Here is a 17,833-nt window from a genome sequence, read left to right as displayed (position 1 = left end):
TATTTTTGCGATTAAAACTAATGACGATATACCACTGCAGATATTGGATTACAGCAATTCCCAAATAATCGCAATCGATAAAGGCATTGCACTACTACAGACAGGTGCATTCCAACTCATACATGCAATTAACCTCAACCAATACGAAGATGCTACCTTGGAAATAGAATCTACAATAAAAAACTACGTAACACCCAAGGACAGCAGTTACCTTCTCCTCAAACACGACACCGATCTACTAAAGAACATACTTAACGGACTCAAACCTAGGCGAAAATGATCCTTGAACATGCTTGGAACTACTTGGAATTGGCTAGCTGGCTCTCTAGACCACGACGATTTCCAACTGATATCCGACCAGACAAATAACTTACTAAGCAATAACGACAAACAAGTAATAAATAATAATAAATCTCGAAAATAACGAATACCCTTTTAAACACAGTTCAGTCAAGCGAAATAGCAAAAAGAGAGATCAAACGCAAAGTAGAACGAAACCCAAAATAATTAAAAAAGATTTGGTTCAGATAGATTACTCGATACAGTGGGCCAAAGCAGGCATTGTCAACTCCTTAATTTTATCAAATTTCGAAATTAACATTACAAAAAACCTTTTCGAGGAACAAAAAATGCCTTTTGTAAATTTAATAGAAGGCTAAGAATTCAGTACAGTAAAAATCGCTGCAATCCAATCAACTTTGTTGTTGTTGTTGCTACCATTAACAGAGAAAAGCAGTTGTAAAACATTGTTGTTAAAACCCGTAAAAATGAAAAATGTTAGCATTAAATTAGAATTTGAAAATATAATGTTGTGTGAAAATGAAATATACCTTAGATGAAATATCAATTTGTAATACCTTAGATGAAATATCAATTTGTAAAACATCGAACTTTGTTAATATTACTAGTTCTAGTTGTATTCCTAATTTAATGAAAAGCTTACCTTCAACATGCACCACCACCAGTAACCAACATTTACCGACAATCGAAGAAATCACATCTAACATTCTTCTACTAAATGATCACAGCGAAGAAGTAACAATAGATAACCAATTCATGTCACTGCAAGGAACCTTCTTAATTCACCACAGCAACTCAACAATCATGGTGAAAAATCAAATATTTAGAAGCAATCAGCTATCAGCTGCAAAACCGTTACCTGCAATAGCACAAACTTCTAATGCGACCAATATCTTCAAGGAAGCCCTATCCTTACAGATGCTGAAGGAATTATAGATTACTAACACTGAAGAGTTGAGAGAAATCAAGTATAAATACGGCGCTAGCATAACCATCAATTCTATTATCTTCGTCATAGTTATCTGCCTACTATCATATAGAACACATACCTCCAGAAGGAACTATAAGTACCCATACAAACAACAAAAACGAATACAGATCACAGAGCGCTAAAAAATATATTTTTTCATAACTTTACTCGGCAGTAAAGTTAAGTCAGATTCTGTTTATTATTAATTTACATTGCTTGGTATGATCAAAATATCAACATATCTGAGTTTCTGGCTAAAAACTACCCCTACAAACCTGGAGACTTTTTCGAAAATAGCTTCCAATTATACACATTTTGAATTCTAAAACGATAATAGATTTATATCAAAAAAGTTACATTCAAATACGATTCGCTAAGCCGATATTCAAGATATTGGGGAGAGGCTTTGAAAAAATGTCTTTGGAAATGTAGAGCAACTCATTTCTCTACTAAATCATAAAAAGAAGAAAACAATTTTTTTTAGCCGGTATAATGTAGAATAAAGTCAGTCGCAATTCAACCATTGTAGCTAGGGCTGCAAATTTTTGGGAGTAACATCGATACATCGATGTTTCGATGCATCGGAAAAATGAACACATGAAATGAATGATGCTAAAACACAGCGCCAGAAAAACATCGATATATCCGATGGTTAGCGATGTTTGAAAATTTTTTAGGTTGTAGTCACATTAAAAGGAAAATTGAATCCTTTTCAATTCCAACTCTCTGTAATTCAATTAGAAATATATTTACTTGCACATGGATGTATTTCCCTGTATTTGTCTACTATTCGTTTACCCTTCTTATAAATATAATAAAAAAGCATGCCGTCGTAAGTTCGCTGAGCCTAAAGTTCCAAGGCCCATTTTCGTTGAAATTTCAACGGGAACCTGGTCCTTTTTTAATGATTAAGTCAGCATTTTTAATATCGAAAAATAAGAGCACACTCGGAATTTCTGAATTTTCCCCAAAAAAATAAGTACTAAAATTCTTGGCCAGTAAAAAAATTTTAGAAGAATAATGGGTAAGTTGAATTCACGTCTGAGTCACACTAAAGTCGATGTTAAAACATCGCTGAAACTGGCATCGATGTATCGTCAATTTAGCGATTTTAGGAAACTGTAAACATCGATTACAAACATCGAATTTTTAACCGATTTTATCGATATTCCAAAAATATCGATGCATCGTTTGTATCCCTAATTGTAGTGAGTATATTGAAATATCTATATATATATTAAGCGAAGGGATTTGTTGTCCAGGTCATCAGATCTACACCGTTCTTTAGATTTTCAAATTAAAGGGCTTCGGCCGTAGATGTGCAAAGAAAAAAGGCTTCACTTTTTCGAATAGAGTTGCCATTTGTTAAACAATTAAACTTAAATTATTTAATTATCAATGCCCCCATATCCGCTCCGCTCGTTCGATTTTTGAAAGTGTGGTGTTGGAAGCACATTTTGATCCTAAACCGAACGAAGTTCTAGAAGATTTTCGATTCAACACGAGGAAGCAAATCCCCGATGAAACCTGTGCACAGTTTGCAGTAGCCGTTGCGCCGATTAACAACGAATTGCAATTTCGGAACACACCTTCCGAAAGCATTGCGAAACCAATTCGTGTTTGGGTTATTTAATAAAAATACTCAAAGCAATTTTTGAAGCAAAAAACACTTAGTCTAGAAGAATCCATCAGTATGGCGACGGCATACGAACTTGCCGAAAAAGCAGGCGAAGAACTACAAGAAAACGAGAAATAGCATGTGAACAAAGGGATAAAGTATAATAATGCAAGTAAAAAAGGACATAAAGTGTTGAAAAAATATCAAGACAATAAAAAGAAATGTTTCTGACATGGCAGCACCGCCAGGCAGCTGCAATTTTCAAGAGTATGTATGTCATTCTGAAACAAAACGGGCCATTTGAAGAAAATGTGTTTCAAACCAAAAAGGAAAGAAAACGAGTGTGGTGTTGGAAGCACATTTTGATCCTAAACCGAACGAAATTCTAGAACATTTTTGATTCAGCATGAGGAAGCAAAAACCCGATGAAACCGGTGCATAGTTTGCAGTAGCGTTACGCCGATTAACAACGAATTGCTATTTGGGAACACACAACTTCCGAAAGCATTGCGAAACCAACTCGTGTTTGGGTTATTTAATAAAAATACTCAAAGCAATTTATTCAAGCAAAAACAACTTAGTCTAAAAGAGTCCATCAGTATGGCGACGGCCTACGAACTTGCCGAAAAAGGAGGCGAAGAACCACAAGAAAACGAGAAATAGCATGTGAACAAAGGGATAAAGCAAAATAATGCAAGTAAAAAAGGAGATAGAGTTGAAAAAAACTCAAGACAATAAAAAGAAATATTTCTGATGTGGCAGCACCGCCAGACAACTGCAAATTCAAGAGTATGTATGTCATTTTTGAAACAAAAGAAGAAAAATAAAATTATAGTTTAAAAAACTAAAACCTCGCTATTATAATTTCCAATTGTACTGACATCAGGTGTGTAACTTGAGAATAGAAATCGCTGCATCTTTTAGGCGCATCAATATTACATAGTTACATCCCGAGCTAATAAAAGGGAGGTAAAAAGGAAAGAAAACGAGTTGACTAAGGGCCGTTTTCTCATCTAACCTTTAGTTTACCAGCCACTTTATCGTCTCGATATACGAGTTTTCGTTTTCTCATCAGCGCATTAATTTCTCGAATCGATAAACTGTTGCTCACCCGATGCAACCTTTAAAATTTGTACCCAACTTTAAATTTTGGTTTGGTTTTGGTTCATGAGTCAGATATATTAGATATTTCAACCAAGGTTTTGGTTTTTGCTAACAGTTGCTCCTGCGCTATATTTGCTTATGTTGCGTTGCCAACCTTTGAAATTTTATGACGAATGTAGTGAAGTTTCGCTCTCGGAAATGTAGTGAAGTTTCACTCTCGGAAATGTAGTGAAGTTTCACTATACGGAATAACAAATTTATTTTTACCGGCAAGGTAAGAAAACGAAAACACTTTAAAGTGAGGAACAATTTATCTGTCCTGTTAGTAAAGGCAACTTTACTGCTTGTATTAGAAAACGGCCCTAAATCGCTGAAAACAAGCAGTGGAGGAATTGTTCAACGTAGAAGCAGCTGAGGTTAACAACATACGAATGAAAATTGTGTGCGAGGTATTTACATCACGTTTGAGGTGGATACTGGTTGCCCGGTCTCAATTTTAAGCGATAAAGATTTATGAAAGCATTTCACCGACATGCAATTGAATACCAGTACAACCGAGCTATTAAGCTATTGTGGAGCACCTGTGAAATGTATAGGCTATAGCTGGGTGCGAGTTTCAATTGAGAAATGTGATAAAATGCTGAAATAGCATGTAGTGCGTTCTGACTGCAAGCCACTTCTAGGCAGAGAAAATGGCTACGCGAGAGTAGACTAGACTGGAATAAAATAATAAATAATGATATACTTAGGGCCAGTTTCAAGACTATTTAAATGGCACTTAAGTTTAATTTTGCCATTTAATTTTCGTTGGGCTTCAGATCAACTATGTTTAAATATGCCAAAAAATTGATAGCACTGCTGCTTGTTCCTTGAAATTGTTGCTGCATTTGCTTGTTTGTTTACATTTTCTGCTGAACAGCTGATTGTTTTTGGTGGGATTGGGTGGGGTTGATTAAACAACCTACCAATCAATCTTGGTAGTTTGGTAATAACACAGGGTTGCATATCTCATATTTAAATAGCCAATATTGGCCATTTAAGTGCAGATTGAATGTATGATCTGAAAATTAATAGTGGAAGTTAATCAACAATCTCTACTTAAATAGGCCATCTGAAATTGGGCCTCAGTGTGCAAAATATTAACCAGATACAGAAAAATCAAAAAAGCAGTAAAATTGAAAATTTTATTAGTAAATACTCGAATGTGTTCTCGGAGCACTACCGGAAAAATTAAAGACTTGCAAGCTCGTTTGTATCTAAAAGAGCCGAAATTTGTGAAACACCAAAGAGTTCGTTTTCCATTAATGGAAGCACTGGAGAAACAATTGGATGCACAAGTAGCAGAAAGACTTCCTAAGAAGGTTAAAACCAGCGAATGGGTTACGACAATTGTGGAGCCAAAATAGGGTGGTGGGGTCCGAATGTGTGGGAAAGTTACGTTGAACCCGGTTTTATTGGTCGATGAACATCCACTACCAACAGTAGATGAGCTGTTTAACAAAATGGCAAGTGGCGTAAATTTTTCGAAACTCGATTTGGCAACAGCATACCTGCAACTAGAGCTACATCCAGACGATAGGCACCTTCTTACGCTCAACACGCAGAGGGGATTGTACCAACCAACACGCATGATGCTTGGCATCACCAGTTCCCCGGCAAAATGGCAGCGATTAATTGAGAAGGCTTCTTGGACGATATAAAGCTGACAGCACCAGCTAATGATACAGATAATGTCGAGGAAGTACTTAAACGGCTCGATCACTACAACATGCATGTTAACTTGGAAAAATCTGAATTTTTGAAAGACAGTTTAGAATATTCGGGTACGTAACAAGCAAAGAAGGCATTTGTCGAATGAGCAACAAGTTCCAGGCTATACAGAATATGAAAGTTCCAACAAACCGTGTAGAAGTTCGTGTATTCATGGGGCTCGTGAACTATTATGGCAGGTTCGTTAAAAACTTAAGGACATTAAGGATGCTGAAAAATTGCTAATGTTTTTTAGCAATAAAGCTTCACTTTCACTAAGTGTAATTTTTTATTTAGGGGAGCACAAATTAACTGTTTAAAATATTGCCTGTCGCTTAATATCCGCATAAAAGGAAAACACCGCCGATTGCATCGATTACTCATAGACTGTCATTTTAATTTCTCATTTTCTTCCTTTTATAATATTTCTTCTTACATCTAATTTGCAGTTACCTAAACTTCCAAATTCCAACATTAAAACGGTAAGCTCTTCGCCTGCACCTATGAACATACGTATGTGTGCATGTGTACCAGAGAGCGTGGGCAAAGCCGTGCTTGCAGTAGGCATACACACACCGCATGCACATAGGTACATTAGAATACTGTAACCATGCATTTACTTACAATAGGGTGGTGCTAAAAACTAAAGGTAAGTAAATTGGTAAGTAAACTCGAATTTCATTTAAAGGGAAAACAAGGTAAGTAGAAAGTAATTATAAGGTAAGTATAAGGTAAGTAATAGTAAAATGTAAGGTAAGTATAAGGTAAATCTTATTTAGGCATTTAGGTAAGTATATATAATTATTACTCTATTTAAATTAATTTTTAATTACATGTCATTTATTTACATTTCATTTTAGGTATTCAGTTTCGTAGATTAGTAACCTGCTTCAACACCGGCCACCTTGAACGAATCTGCATTCTTCAACTGTCGTTTAATGGTAACACGGCAAGCTTGTGTATCGGAAGCCTAATTGTTCCGGTTCTGGTTTGTACGTCGGCCACTCTCACCTTTCCGTCCTGGCCGGCGATCGTACCTGTCACTCGGCCTAGGATCCATTGCTGGGGCGGGGCGTTGTCTTCGTGAACGACGACGAGCTCTCCTACCTCTACGTTGGGCTGTGGGTGCTGCCATTTGTTGCGCTCCTGCAAGCTCAGGAGGTAACTCCTGGACCACGTTTGCCAAAACCGACGCTTGATTGAGCAGACATGCTGCCATCTGTCGGAGTAGCGCGTGCTGGGTTCCGGGAGTGCCGTTTCCTCTGGCATTGCCCTGAGCCGGCAACCGATCAACAGGTGCGCCGGAGTTAGAGCCTCGCCGTCGTTCGGGTCTTGGCTGAGTGGAGCGATTGGGCGCGAGTTGAGCACGGCCTCTACCTCGACGAGCAGCGTTTCTATTTCTTCGGCGGTGAGACTCGCGTTGCCTACGGCTCGTACGAGCAGGTGCTTCGCCGACTTCACTGCGGCCTCCCATAACCCGCCGAAGTGGGGAGCCCTGGGAGGTATAAAGGTGAACTTGAACCCTTCGTCCGCTGCGTATTGGGTTACCTCCTCCTTCTGACTCAGAAACGCTTCCTTCAGTTCCTTGAGCTTCCGATCGGCTCCTACGAAATTCGTCGCGTTGTCGCAGTGAATCGTCACTGGTATTCCCCGGCGTCCAACGAACCTTTTAAGGGCGAGAATAAATTTATCAGAACTTAAATCAGATACAAGTTCTAAATGGACAGCTTTTGAGGTAAAACACACAAAGACCGCAATGTACATTTTCACCGGGGGGCGACCCCGTATCCTTTGTGTGACGTAAATTGGACCGCAAAAATCTACCCCACAAACCATAAAAGGTCGTAGAGCACGCAGCCTATCGGCTGGTAAATTGCCCATAATTTGGCTTTTCAATTTTGGCTTATAATGAAAGCAATGTATGCAGTTTCGCACGGTTCGACTACATGCTTCTCGAGCATTGACTAACCAAATTTTTTCACGTAAAATTGCAACCAATGCTTTCGCACCTGCATGGTGGTTGCGCAAATGTAGGAACCGTATATACGAATTCACGAACTGCGAATTTTTACTCAATAATAGAGGAAATTTGGCATCGTACGGGATAGGCGCATTTAATAAACGACCGCCTACTCGTAACAATTTCAACGACAAGGACTTTTCTGAATACTCATGCAAAAATGGATTCAACTTTTGCAAGCTCGACGGTAGTGGAAGATTTTTTGACAATTTGGTAATTTCTTGGCTATATTCATCAAATTGGACTATTTGAACAATTTTTAAGAAGCTTAATTGCAACTCTTGTGCCGATGGTGTTGGATCATATTTGGTGGATCGATCTCTCACCTTTAAGACCCATCGCAGAATATAGGCAAAAACTCGTAATAATTTTTTGTGCGAGGAATATTTTTCAATCACAGTTAAGAGTGGATTACGGTTGTCACTCACTGCTATTAAGGCGCTGGCGTTTTTCTTCTTTTCCAGTGCTTGTTCTTCAGGCGTTAATTCGAAATGGGTATTTATTGGCCAACTTGCGGGGTCTTCTAAGAGGAACTGTGGGCCAGAAAACCATATTGAGTTCTGTATTTCATCCACGCTACAACCCCGAGACACTTGATCCGCAGGATTTTGTTTAGTTGGCACATGCCGCCACGAAGCACTTTGAGTCAACTCTTGAATCTCGGACACTCTATTTGCAACGAAAGTTTGCAACGTTGATGGATGTGTTTTTATCCAATGCAAAACTATTTCGGAGTCTGTCCAGAATGTTATGCTGTCAATAGGTCGATTCAACATTGGCGCAATGCGTGACCATAACTTGGCCAAAAGATGCGCTGCCAGGAGCTCTAAACGAGGAAGAGACTTAGTCTTCAGCGGAGCAACCCTGGATTTTGCAGTTAGCAGAATGCATTTAACATCATTAGCGAATTGGCTTCGAATGTAAATACAACAACCATAAGCCCTTATTGAGGCGTCGGCGAAGCCGTGTATTTGACAATTAGCACTCGACTCAGTATAAACGAACCGAGGAATGCTGATTGAAGGCAACTGCAACAAATTCGCTTTAAAATTCTGCCAACTGCTGTTGAGATACAACGGAATCGACTCATCCCAATCTAGTTTCTTAATCCACAGCTCTTGCAATAAGATTTTAGCTGAGGTCACTAGTGGGGCCAGCAAACCAAGAGGATCAAAGAGCCGGGCAGATACCGATAAAATATTTCGTTTTGTAGCTCGTAACTCATCAAATGTATCATCCAGTCTAAACCGAAATAAGTCGTCTTTTGGCGACCAGTGGATTCCCAGCGTTTTAGTGGAGTCTGAATCGTTGAAACTTAACGATTTTTCCAGACTCTGACTATCGAAAAAACTTGGGTGGTTAGAGAACCACTTAGCTAGCTGGAATCCTGCCGACTTTAGAATGTCAGTTACCTCACAGCGAACTCTGTCGAGGGATTCAAAATCTTCAGATCCGGTTAACAGATCATCAACGTAAAAATCGGTACTTATTACTTTGGCACCGAGTGGATATTTTTGTGCATTCACATCACTTAGCATCTGCAAACACCGTGTTGCGAGAAATGGAGCTGGCGCAGTGCCATAGGTCACGGTGTTTAAACGAAAAATTTGCAGAGGCTCGGATGGATGCTTTCTCCACACTATTAATTGAAAATTTCTATCATTTTCATTTACAAGAACTTGGCGATACATCTTAGTGATGTCCGCCGTAATAGCATACTTATGCATTCGAAAGCGAAGTAGCGTCGAAAAAAGTTCTTCTTGAATGGTCGGTCCAACCATCAAAATGTCATTCAACGCAATTTGTGTTGACGTCCGACTCGACGCATCGAAAACAACGCGGAGTTTCGTCGACGTACTTTGTGGTCTTAAGACACACTGATGCGGAATGAAATAGTGGGCTTCACTCGGGATTTTATTATCAGTGGGGCTCATGTGGCCCAATGCCAAGTACTCTTCCATGAAGTCCAGATACATTTGACGAAGTTCTGGATCTTTCAACGTACGTCTCTCCAGCGCCTGAAACCGCCGAGCTGCGGTTTCAAATGACTGACCCAACGCATTTTGGTCAGTTTTGAACGGCAATCTTACTTGAAGCCGTCCCGACGGTAAGACTTCAGTAGTCTTAACGAAGTATTCCTCGCATTCCCTTTGTTCGGCAGTGAACTTTGTAGCTTGTGATTCTGAAGGGATTTCTTCCATTGCCCAGAATCTTTGGACAATTTCATCAATTGCTTCAGAATCATCTTCAGCTTTGCATAAGGCACTGCTAGCTTGAGAATGCTCACTTTGGTGGGAGACGTATTTGCCTGAAATAACCCAACCCAAAAGTGTTTTTTGCAGTGTTGGGAACCTTGGATCAGTTTTAATTTGACCAACCGACAGAAGATCGAAAAATGTTTCGGCTCCCAACAAAAGATCGACCTTTGAGGACTTATAGAACCCCGGATCAGCTAATTCAATATTAGCTGGAATTTTCCAACCTGTGGTGTCAACAGCCCGATCTGGGTGATTTGCCGAAATCGCTCCCATTACCCAAAAATCTGCGAGAAACTCGAAGTTGTTAACTCGGGATTTTATGACTGCACTAACTTTTGACCGAACCTTTTGGGTGGCATTACCAATCCCGATGACATTTAATGTCGCCTTCTCTCGCCGAATTCGCAGCCTTTGTGCCAGCTCTTCAGTCATGAAATTTACTTGAGACCCTGAGTCAAGTAACGCACGAGCTGACACATAATCACCGGAGCAAGTTTTTACCTTGACCACCGCTGTCGCTAACATGACGCGATCAGGCACGCTCACTGTGTGCATAGTTTGTGAGGTCGAAGGTTGTGGTGTTGTTTCGAACGATATCGGGTATTGGTGTAACATGGTGTGATGTGACCGGTTACAAACTCGACATCGTTCAAATTTGCATTTAGAAACCGTATGTCCCTTGCGTAAGCAATTTATACACAATGGGACCGATTTCGCGAATTCGAATCTCTGCTGAGGAGAGAGAGTTTTAAATTTAGGGCAGGTGGTTAGAAAGTGGTCTTTGGAGTTGCAGTGGAAACAAGTAGTTGGCTTAGCTTTCGCAGCCACAAAAGAAGATTTTGGCTTTTCAGCACTCTTGTTGCTTTGCCTTTGGGTGTCGTGCGATTTTGACGATGTCGACGCTTCTTCAGATGAGAGGTGCTGGTATCTCTTATTGAGAGCCGCTTCACACTCACTCCACAGCGGAAGCTTGTCGTAGTCAAGTTGCTCCTCCCATTTTGACCGCGTAGTGGGATCAACCTTCGACATTACCAAATGTATCAACATCGCATTTGAAATATTTTTATCATCACCCAAAGACAACAAGGAGTCATATACAGCTGATACGGTGTCGATCATTGACCGCAGCGAAAGCGACGATGCCTTTTGTATTTTCGGCAACTCAAACAGTTTCGCAACTGTATTCGAAAATATGAGACATTTATTATCATATACCTTTTTCAGGCTTGCCAACGCCTTCGGGTAATTTTCTTCCGTCAGTTGGAAGGCCTTCACCGTTCCCAAGGCTTCACCAGGCAAACACGAAACTAAATGTGTGAATTTTTCAATGTCTGAAAGCGCAGGGTTGTTATGAACGAGGCTCTCAAACAAACTCATGAAATTTTTAAACTCCGAATACTGCCCTCGAAACTTGGGCAGCGACATTTTCGGAAGTCTTGAGCTGTGAGGCGCTGTGAAGGAGGTGTCAGAAGCTTTGTGCTTGTTGTTCTCTGATAATATGGATTTTAACATTGCCTTGGTTCCAACAATTAAATCTTCAAGGCTGTCACGGGTGTCATCATCTTCATCGATCTCTTCTATTTCGGACTGACACGCTAGAAGCTTTTCGCTGTAACTATTCAGCATTTCGAGTCGACACTCAACTTCCGACGGATCTGATGAGAGTGACTTATCATGAATTCCCGTTTTCATTCTAGCTATGCTTCTTTTTAAAATTGTCCTTTGTCTTTTTAAGGAAGTAGCGTCTTCCACCTGGCCTGGCTGACTCTCACTTTTACTCATCTTGATTCGCTATGCACAGTAACTTTGTACAAAATTATAGTCTGGAAGTTTTCAACGTGGCAATACGAAAACGAAAAAAAAATCGCTGAAACTTCACCAGAACTATCGAAAAAAAGGCGCAAATCAAGAGATAAAAGCTTATAATCCCTTAATTGGGAAAACTAGACGCGATGTCGAAAGTTTTTTAAGACCTAACCGTGAGCAAAAAATATGGTCAACGATTTTCCCAAACAATTAAAGCAGTATAGCTTTCGAAAAATATTTGACAGTTTTGGTAATCGGAGCCTTGTCGGAAATTGTACGAGGTAGTTTTCACTAAAAAATCCCGAAATCTTGTTTCACGAAATTTGTATAAACAAACAATTTAATTTCAAAGTGAATACAAGAGAAGCCAAAAATTAAAGCTCGTTGGGTGATCTTGGCAGCAATTTAACAAAAAACAACAACCTCAGCAGCTTTTAATTGTTAGCACTCAATACCTGTTCTGTCTGGACTGGGTCGTTTCCAGCTTCAACTTCCCTTTTGCACAGTAAACAGCTGCACTTCATTCCTTGGCGAAAACTTTGTAGAATCCTTAATTACAGCAACGATATTGAGCAGAAAACGGCACTGGCTAATCAGCAGCAGTATTTTTGTGTATGTGTGTGTGTGTGTGTGTGCAGCACAGTTTCTAGCGCAAATTGCTTTTTTTTTGTACTTAGCGCCTTTTGCGAGTAAGTATCAAACTTTTGCTTGTTTTAAAAATATATTGAGTAACGCACTTGTGGGTAAGTTAACCTCTTTAAATAAAATTTTTTTTTTTAAGTATTTTGGGTAAGTACCTCTTTATTCAAATAATTTAATTTTTTATTTTCAGGTTTCACACTGCTATAGTTTTGTGCGCCACTGTATATACGAACGCTTGGTGTGTAGCTAGGAGCGCAGGTAAATTTTGCTATTTGCACTATTATTAAAAAACTTAATAACTCTCTTTTATGTATTTTTTAATTTTAGTTTTAAACACTGTTTTATTTATTGTATTATTTTTTAACTTTTAGATCAATCTATAATCTTTTTTATTTGGTTTGTTTCAACCATTTTTTAAAACAGGTACCTAAGTATTTTTTCACCAATCTTTTAGATTTCATTAGAAGGGTAAGTATATGTACACAATTTTAACTTTTTACACACTTTTTTTAACCAAAATTTTAAATTTAATTATCAAGGTAAGTATTCAATAGTTTTAAAATTCTTTTACACTTTAAAATTTTAAGCTTTTGTTTATTTTCAGCCACTGCACTGCACTATCAATTTATGTATGTATTTTGTTTTTGCACACACGACCGCGACAGGCAATTAATTGTTTCAATAAATTTACTTAAATCTTTGTGGTTTTTTGATATATGTATTTATATCATAAAATATTTATTTGATTGTATTTTAATACAATTGCAGTTTAATTTTAATTTTTGAACTTAACCTTTTTCAAAATTTTATTTAAAAAGAAACTTTTAGTTTTTTATATAAGCACTCACTTGCACTTTTTAATAAGTTTTAATAATGTATTTAATTTTTAATTTGCACTATGTCCCTGCTCGGGCGCCATGAAAAATTGCTAATGTTTTTTAGCAATAAAGCTTCACTTTCACTAAGTGTAATTTTTTATTTAGGGGGAGCACAAATTAACTGTTTAAAATATTGCCTGTCGCTTAAATATCCGCATAAAAGGAAAACACCGCCGATTGCATCGATTACTCATAGACTGTCATTTTAATTTCTCATTTTCTTCCTTTTATAATATTTCTTCTTACATCTAATTTGCAGTTACCTAAACTTCCAAATTCCAACATTAAAACGGTAAGCTCTTCGCCTGCACCTATGAACATACGTATGTGTGCATGTGTACCAGAGAGCGTGGACAAAGCCGTGCTTGCAGTAGGCATACACACACCGCATGCACATAGGTACATTAGAATACTGTAACCATACATTTACTTACATTAGGGTGGTGCTAAAAACTAAAGGTAAGTAAATTGGTAAGTAAACTCGAATTTCATTTAAAGGGAAAACAAGGTAAGTAGAAAGTAATTATGAGGTAAGTATAAGGTAAGTAATAGTAAAATATAAGGTAAGTATAAGGTAAATCTTATTTGGGCATTTAGGTAAGTATATATAATTATTTCTCTATTTAAATTCATTTTTAATTACATGTCATTTATTTACATTTCATTTTAGGTATTCAGTTTCGTAGATTAGAAACCTGCTCTCAAAAACATCGATGTTACCACAACAAATATCGATGTTCCCACAACAAACATTGATGTTAAAAAACATCGGTTATAAAAACGATACATCGACGTTTTACCGATGTTTTAATTTCTCATCTACTACACGAAATAAAATGTAGCCTGAAATATTTTTTAAACTCGAAAGAACTAGAATCCACTACAAACCAAAACTTTATACAAAACTTTGAAAAATACAACAAATTTTTATTTTAATTTTGAAATTTTCTATCTGAATTTTTAGAAACGGCCGCTAAAAATCGCTTTGATTTTTAACGAATTAGTTTTGCTGACGGGGTTTTGCACATTTTACCATATAAAAGTAAATTTCTTGTAGAATTAAATGCAAAAGACCTTTTGCAAACAAAATTTAAAAAATCAACGCCAGTTATTATAAATTGCACCTTTTATATGAAAAAAACGCAAAAGCCGCCAGAGAAGTCATTAAAAATCAAAGCGATTCTTATTAAAAGTTGCTCATATTTTATAAGAATTACACACCTAGAATTTTTTAAAATATTCAGACTAAAAAGTTCAAAATTTAGATGAAAATTTGTAAATTTTTTTTGGTTATGGAATGAACTATACTTTTATAAAAAAAAAACAAAAATCACAAAAAAATTAACTTAAAAAACCACAAATATTTAACAAAAATCAGCATGCACTCACGTTTGATCGCCAGTATATGTATGTACATATAGAAACTTCCTTCAAGCAGCATATTTCAATACAAGTATAAGTATGTTGCTATAATTCTGATTATTGCGGACATGAGTCCCAACTTAATCGAATTCGATTAAGAACTTTGTAAATTATTCAATTTATGTTTTTTCTATAATCCGCGTGCGGTTGCCAACGCCACTTACTGTACACAATGTGAATGAGTCAGGTGAAATAGGTTTCATGTTATAATTGTACGCGAGGCCACAGGGTGACTCGTGCCTGCAATCAAATTGCTAAAATTATTGACGTTTTACACGCTGTCGCAGCCGCATCGCACCGTTTTGCATTTTTTTCATAGGAGGCCACTCGGGTGAACTTTGTCACTCTCTTAACTACATCGCCATTAAATATCCTTTTTAAACTTGATTGAAGTAGATAAAAAAATTCCTGAATTCGTTAGCATAATTAAAATTCCTCGTCTTTTAATTTTAACGGAAAATAGATTCTCTGGCGCATCCTGCGCTCCCTTTTGCTACTCCAAAAAACAACATGGACAACATATATAGAAACATACACACTAACATATGTACTTGCATAGGTTCATACTGGTACATACTCGCGATCAGAAAAATATTCCAGTCAGTCGGAAAATTATCCCCCAACTGAGCGAACGGTGCGGCGCGAGTGAATAAAGCGGTAAAAACAAACTGTACGCTACGCAAAATAACGAAAAGTGGGAAAAACCCAAGGTGAACAAAATCCCTTTGTTAAAACAAGCGTTTAAACAAAAATATCGTAAACTACATTAAAAACACAAAAGTATATACCCCGCAAAACGGAAAACCTAAATACAAAGTGCAAAAACAACAGAACTACATACATATTAAAAACGTGATATATTAAGGTGTGCGTATATATAAAAAACAAAAAAAAAGTGAAGTAAAATTGCATGCAGACAACAGAAAAGAAGTTCAAAAACCTGAAAAGAAGAGTTAATTAAATAAACTGCCTGAAAATAATAAAAGAGGGAAAAAGAGGCATATGTATTTGTGAGTAGAAAAAGCGAGAAGAAAAAAAATATATAAAATAAAATTATTACAACTAATATACAATACAAGATTCGAAAAAAATAGAAGCGTAAATAAGCGAAAAATGAAACCAAGCTAATTAGTGTGAGAAAAAAAATGCAAGTGTATAAAGGGTTTGCTGAGCTACACAGCTAAGAAAAATTCATTAGGGTGTGTTAAAAAACGGAAATACAAAATCAGATTTCCTTATATTATTACCGTTAAAGTGCACCGCTGCCAAGAAACGAAGAATTCATAGCGTAAAAAATCTACTTAAAATAAAGAATCACCTGAGTGAAGGCGAATTTAATCTATTGGGCGTTGTAGCAAACAAACAAACAAACAAGAGACACGGAACGGTAACCGTAGACAGCACATCAACGGAATACGGAGAACCAGCTAAGACAAAGGCGACAGAAGGACCAGTCCCTGCAAAAAACCAAACCACCTCTACAAAAATATCAACCATACGTATATGTATGTACATACTTAGCGGTATCCACACACGGCAGTTAATTAGCCCAACAAGTGCCCACGGTATATATGTACAATTATGAGTGAATTGTGCGAAACACGAATTAGATTGTTTAATATATCCTCACGCATCGAGGAACGAAAATCAGTGCACGTATAGACACTGAAACGTATTTTTCAATCTATACGTCGCCCATTAAATACGTCGAAGCTTCGAGACTCCGCTGGCATACGTGCGAAAAAATTGAGACTCCGCTGCCATTGTTGGTGTTTACCGAGAAGCCGTCGTGAGCAAGTCGGTAAAACTCGAACGCGATCTGAATTCGGCGGTTATTTTAAAAATATCTAGGTTTTCGTTAAGTCTTCGTTCAAAAGTTAAAAGCTTAAGCAAGATGCCTTATTTTTTTTGAAAGTTCCGATGAACGGGAAAAGCTCTCAGTTGACAAGTAAAGTTGAGCAAAAACACGATAGAGTGCGCAGGCGTAGCTGCGAAAAATAGACAAAAAAAGAAATGCCAGAGCTTAGAAGTTTGACAGTAGCTGAACTATATCGAAAATGTAAACAAGCAGGACTTCCATGTAATGGGAGGAAAATTGACCTTATTGATCGCTTCGAAACAAATTTAATTGAGAACAAATTTATGAGTGCAAGTGAAAGTTCATGTTTACTCCAACGAATCTCCGAGCTGGAGAAAACAATTTGAGATTTGGACACGAGACAAGACAATGTTGTCAGCAGTCGTAATGATTTTGTGCCTCGCAGTATTTCTTCACCAGTAAATACTAGAGAAATGTTTACTCCAGCTTCGCGTTTTATTCACAAGGAAGTGCCACCGTTGCAGGCACATCCTCGAGGCACAACGTTATCAGTTAGTGCCGGTAATGTACCCACTCAAGAATTTGTGCCAACAAGTAATACCACACGCATCCCCAATGCGAATATGAATGTTTATAGTGATATAAATGCTCCATGGCCTACGTCACACCAATACGTACCAACGACTAACAGACAATTTGTACAATCTTCAGTATACAAGATTCGTGATATTATTGACTTGTTACCTTCATTTGATCCAATATCCGATTCATCACTGAGCGCGCCTCAATTTGTAAAACGGGTGGAAATGCTTAAAAATTGCTATTAGTGGGATTTGTGCGGTACAACAGAAAATGCAAGGGGCAGCAAAACTTTGGATGGCCTCCCTTCCCGAAATTTTCATGACATGGTCACAGTTTGTGTCGCGCTTTGTGAACGATTTTCCTCATTCCGATAATACTGCCGAAGTGCATATTAAAATGTAACGACTTAAACGTTTTCCAAATGAATCTCCGCAAGCATATTATTATAAAATGTATTCCCTTGGTATGAAAGGTGGTTTGCCGGAAAATGCAATCGCCTTCCATATAATAAATGGGATTAACGATAACGATCTGCGTAGAAAAATATCAAATGAGTATTTTCGATGCAACGACTTACTAAGAGATATTAACAATTACATTGTTTTTATTGAAATTAAACCGGTTCTGCAGTTCAAACCGAAAATCACGCCACAAACAAATGTTAA

General features: G+C 37.6%; 2 protein-coding genes across 4 annotated transcripts in view; one reads left to right on the top strand and one right to left on the bottom strand.

The window, feature by feature from the left end:
* The window catches only part of Sf3a1 (splicing factor 3a subunit 1), a 125,684-nt gene that overhangs the window by 92,599 nt on the left and 15,252 nt on the right, over positions 1-17,833 (top strand). The window contains exon 10 of one of the 3 annotated variants that reach the window (XM_017614863.1): positions 12,658-12,725. The exons of the other annotated variants lie outside the window; for them this stretch is intronic. Within the exon in view, the coding sequence (XP_017470352.1) occupies positions 12,658-12,717 (60 nt within the window). The 3' untranslated portion in view covers positions 12,718-12,725. Of the gene's footprint in view, positions 1-12,657; positions 12,726-17,833 lie in introns of those variants that run through there. 3 annotated transcript variants of the gene reach the window in all.
* Positions 6,644-8,692, bottom strand: LOC108362036 (uncharacterized). Its single transcript, XM_017614868.1, has 2 exons — positions 7,711-8,692; positions 6,644-7,407 (listed from the first exon to the last, which is right to left on the bottom strand). The coding sequence occupies exons 1-2, from the start codon at positions 8,535-8,537 to the stop codon at positions 6,666-6,668; spliced, it is 1,569 nt and encodes a 522-aa protein (XP_017470357.1). The 5' UTR covers positions 8,538-8,692; the 3' UTR covers positions 6,644-6,665.

The sequence above is a fragment of the Rhagoletis zephyria genome, unplaced genomic scaffold, assembly GCF_001687245.7.
Source record: "Rhagoletis zephyria isolate East Lansing unplaced genomic scaffold, Rhagoletis_zephyria_1.1 Rzeph_scaffold_00913, whole genome shotgun sequence".
Lineage (NCBI taxonomy): Eukaryota > Metazoa > Arthropoda > Insecta > Diptera > Tephritidae > Rhagoletis > Rhagoletis zephyria.
The sequence above is the reverse complement of the archived record's forward strand: the minus strand, read 5'-3'. Positions and strand labels throughout refer to the sequence as shown.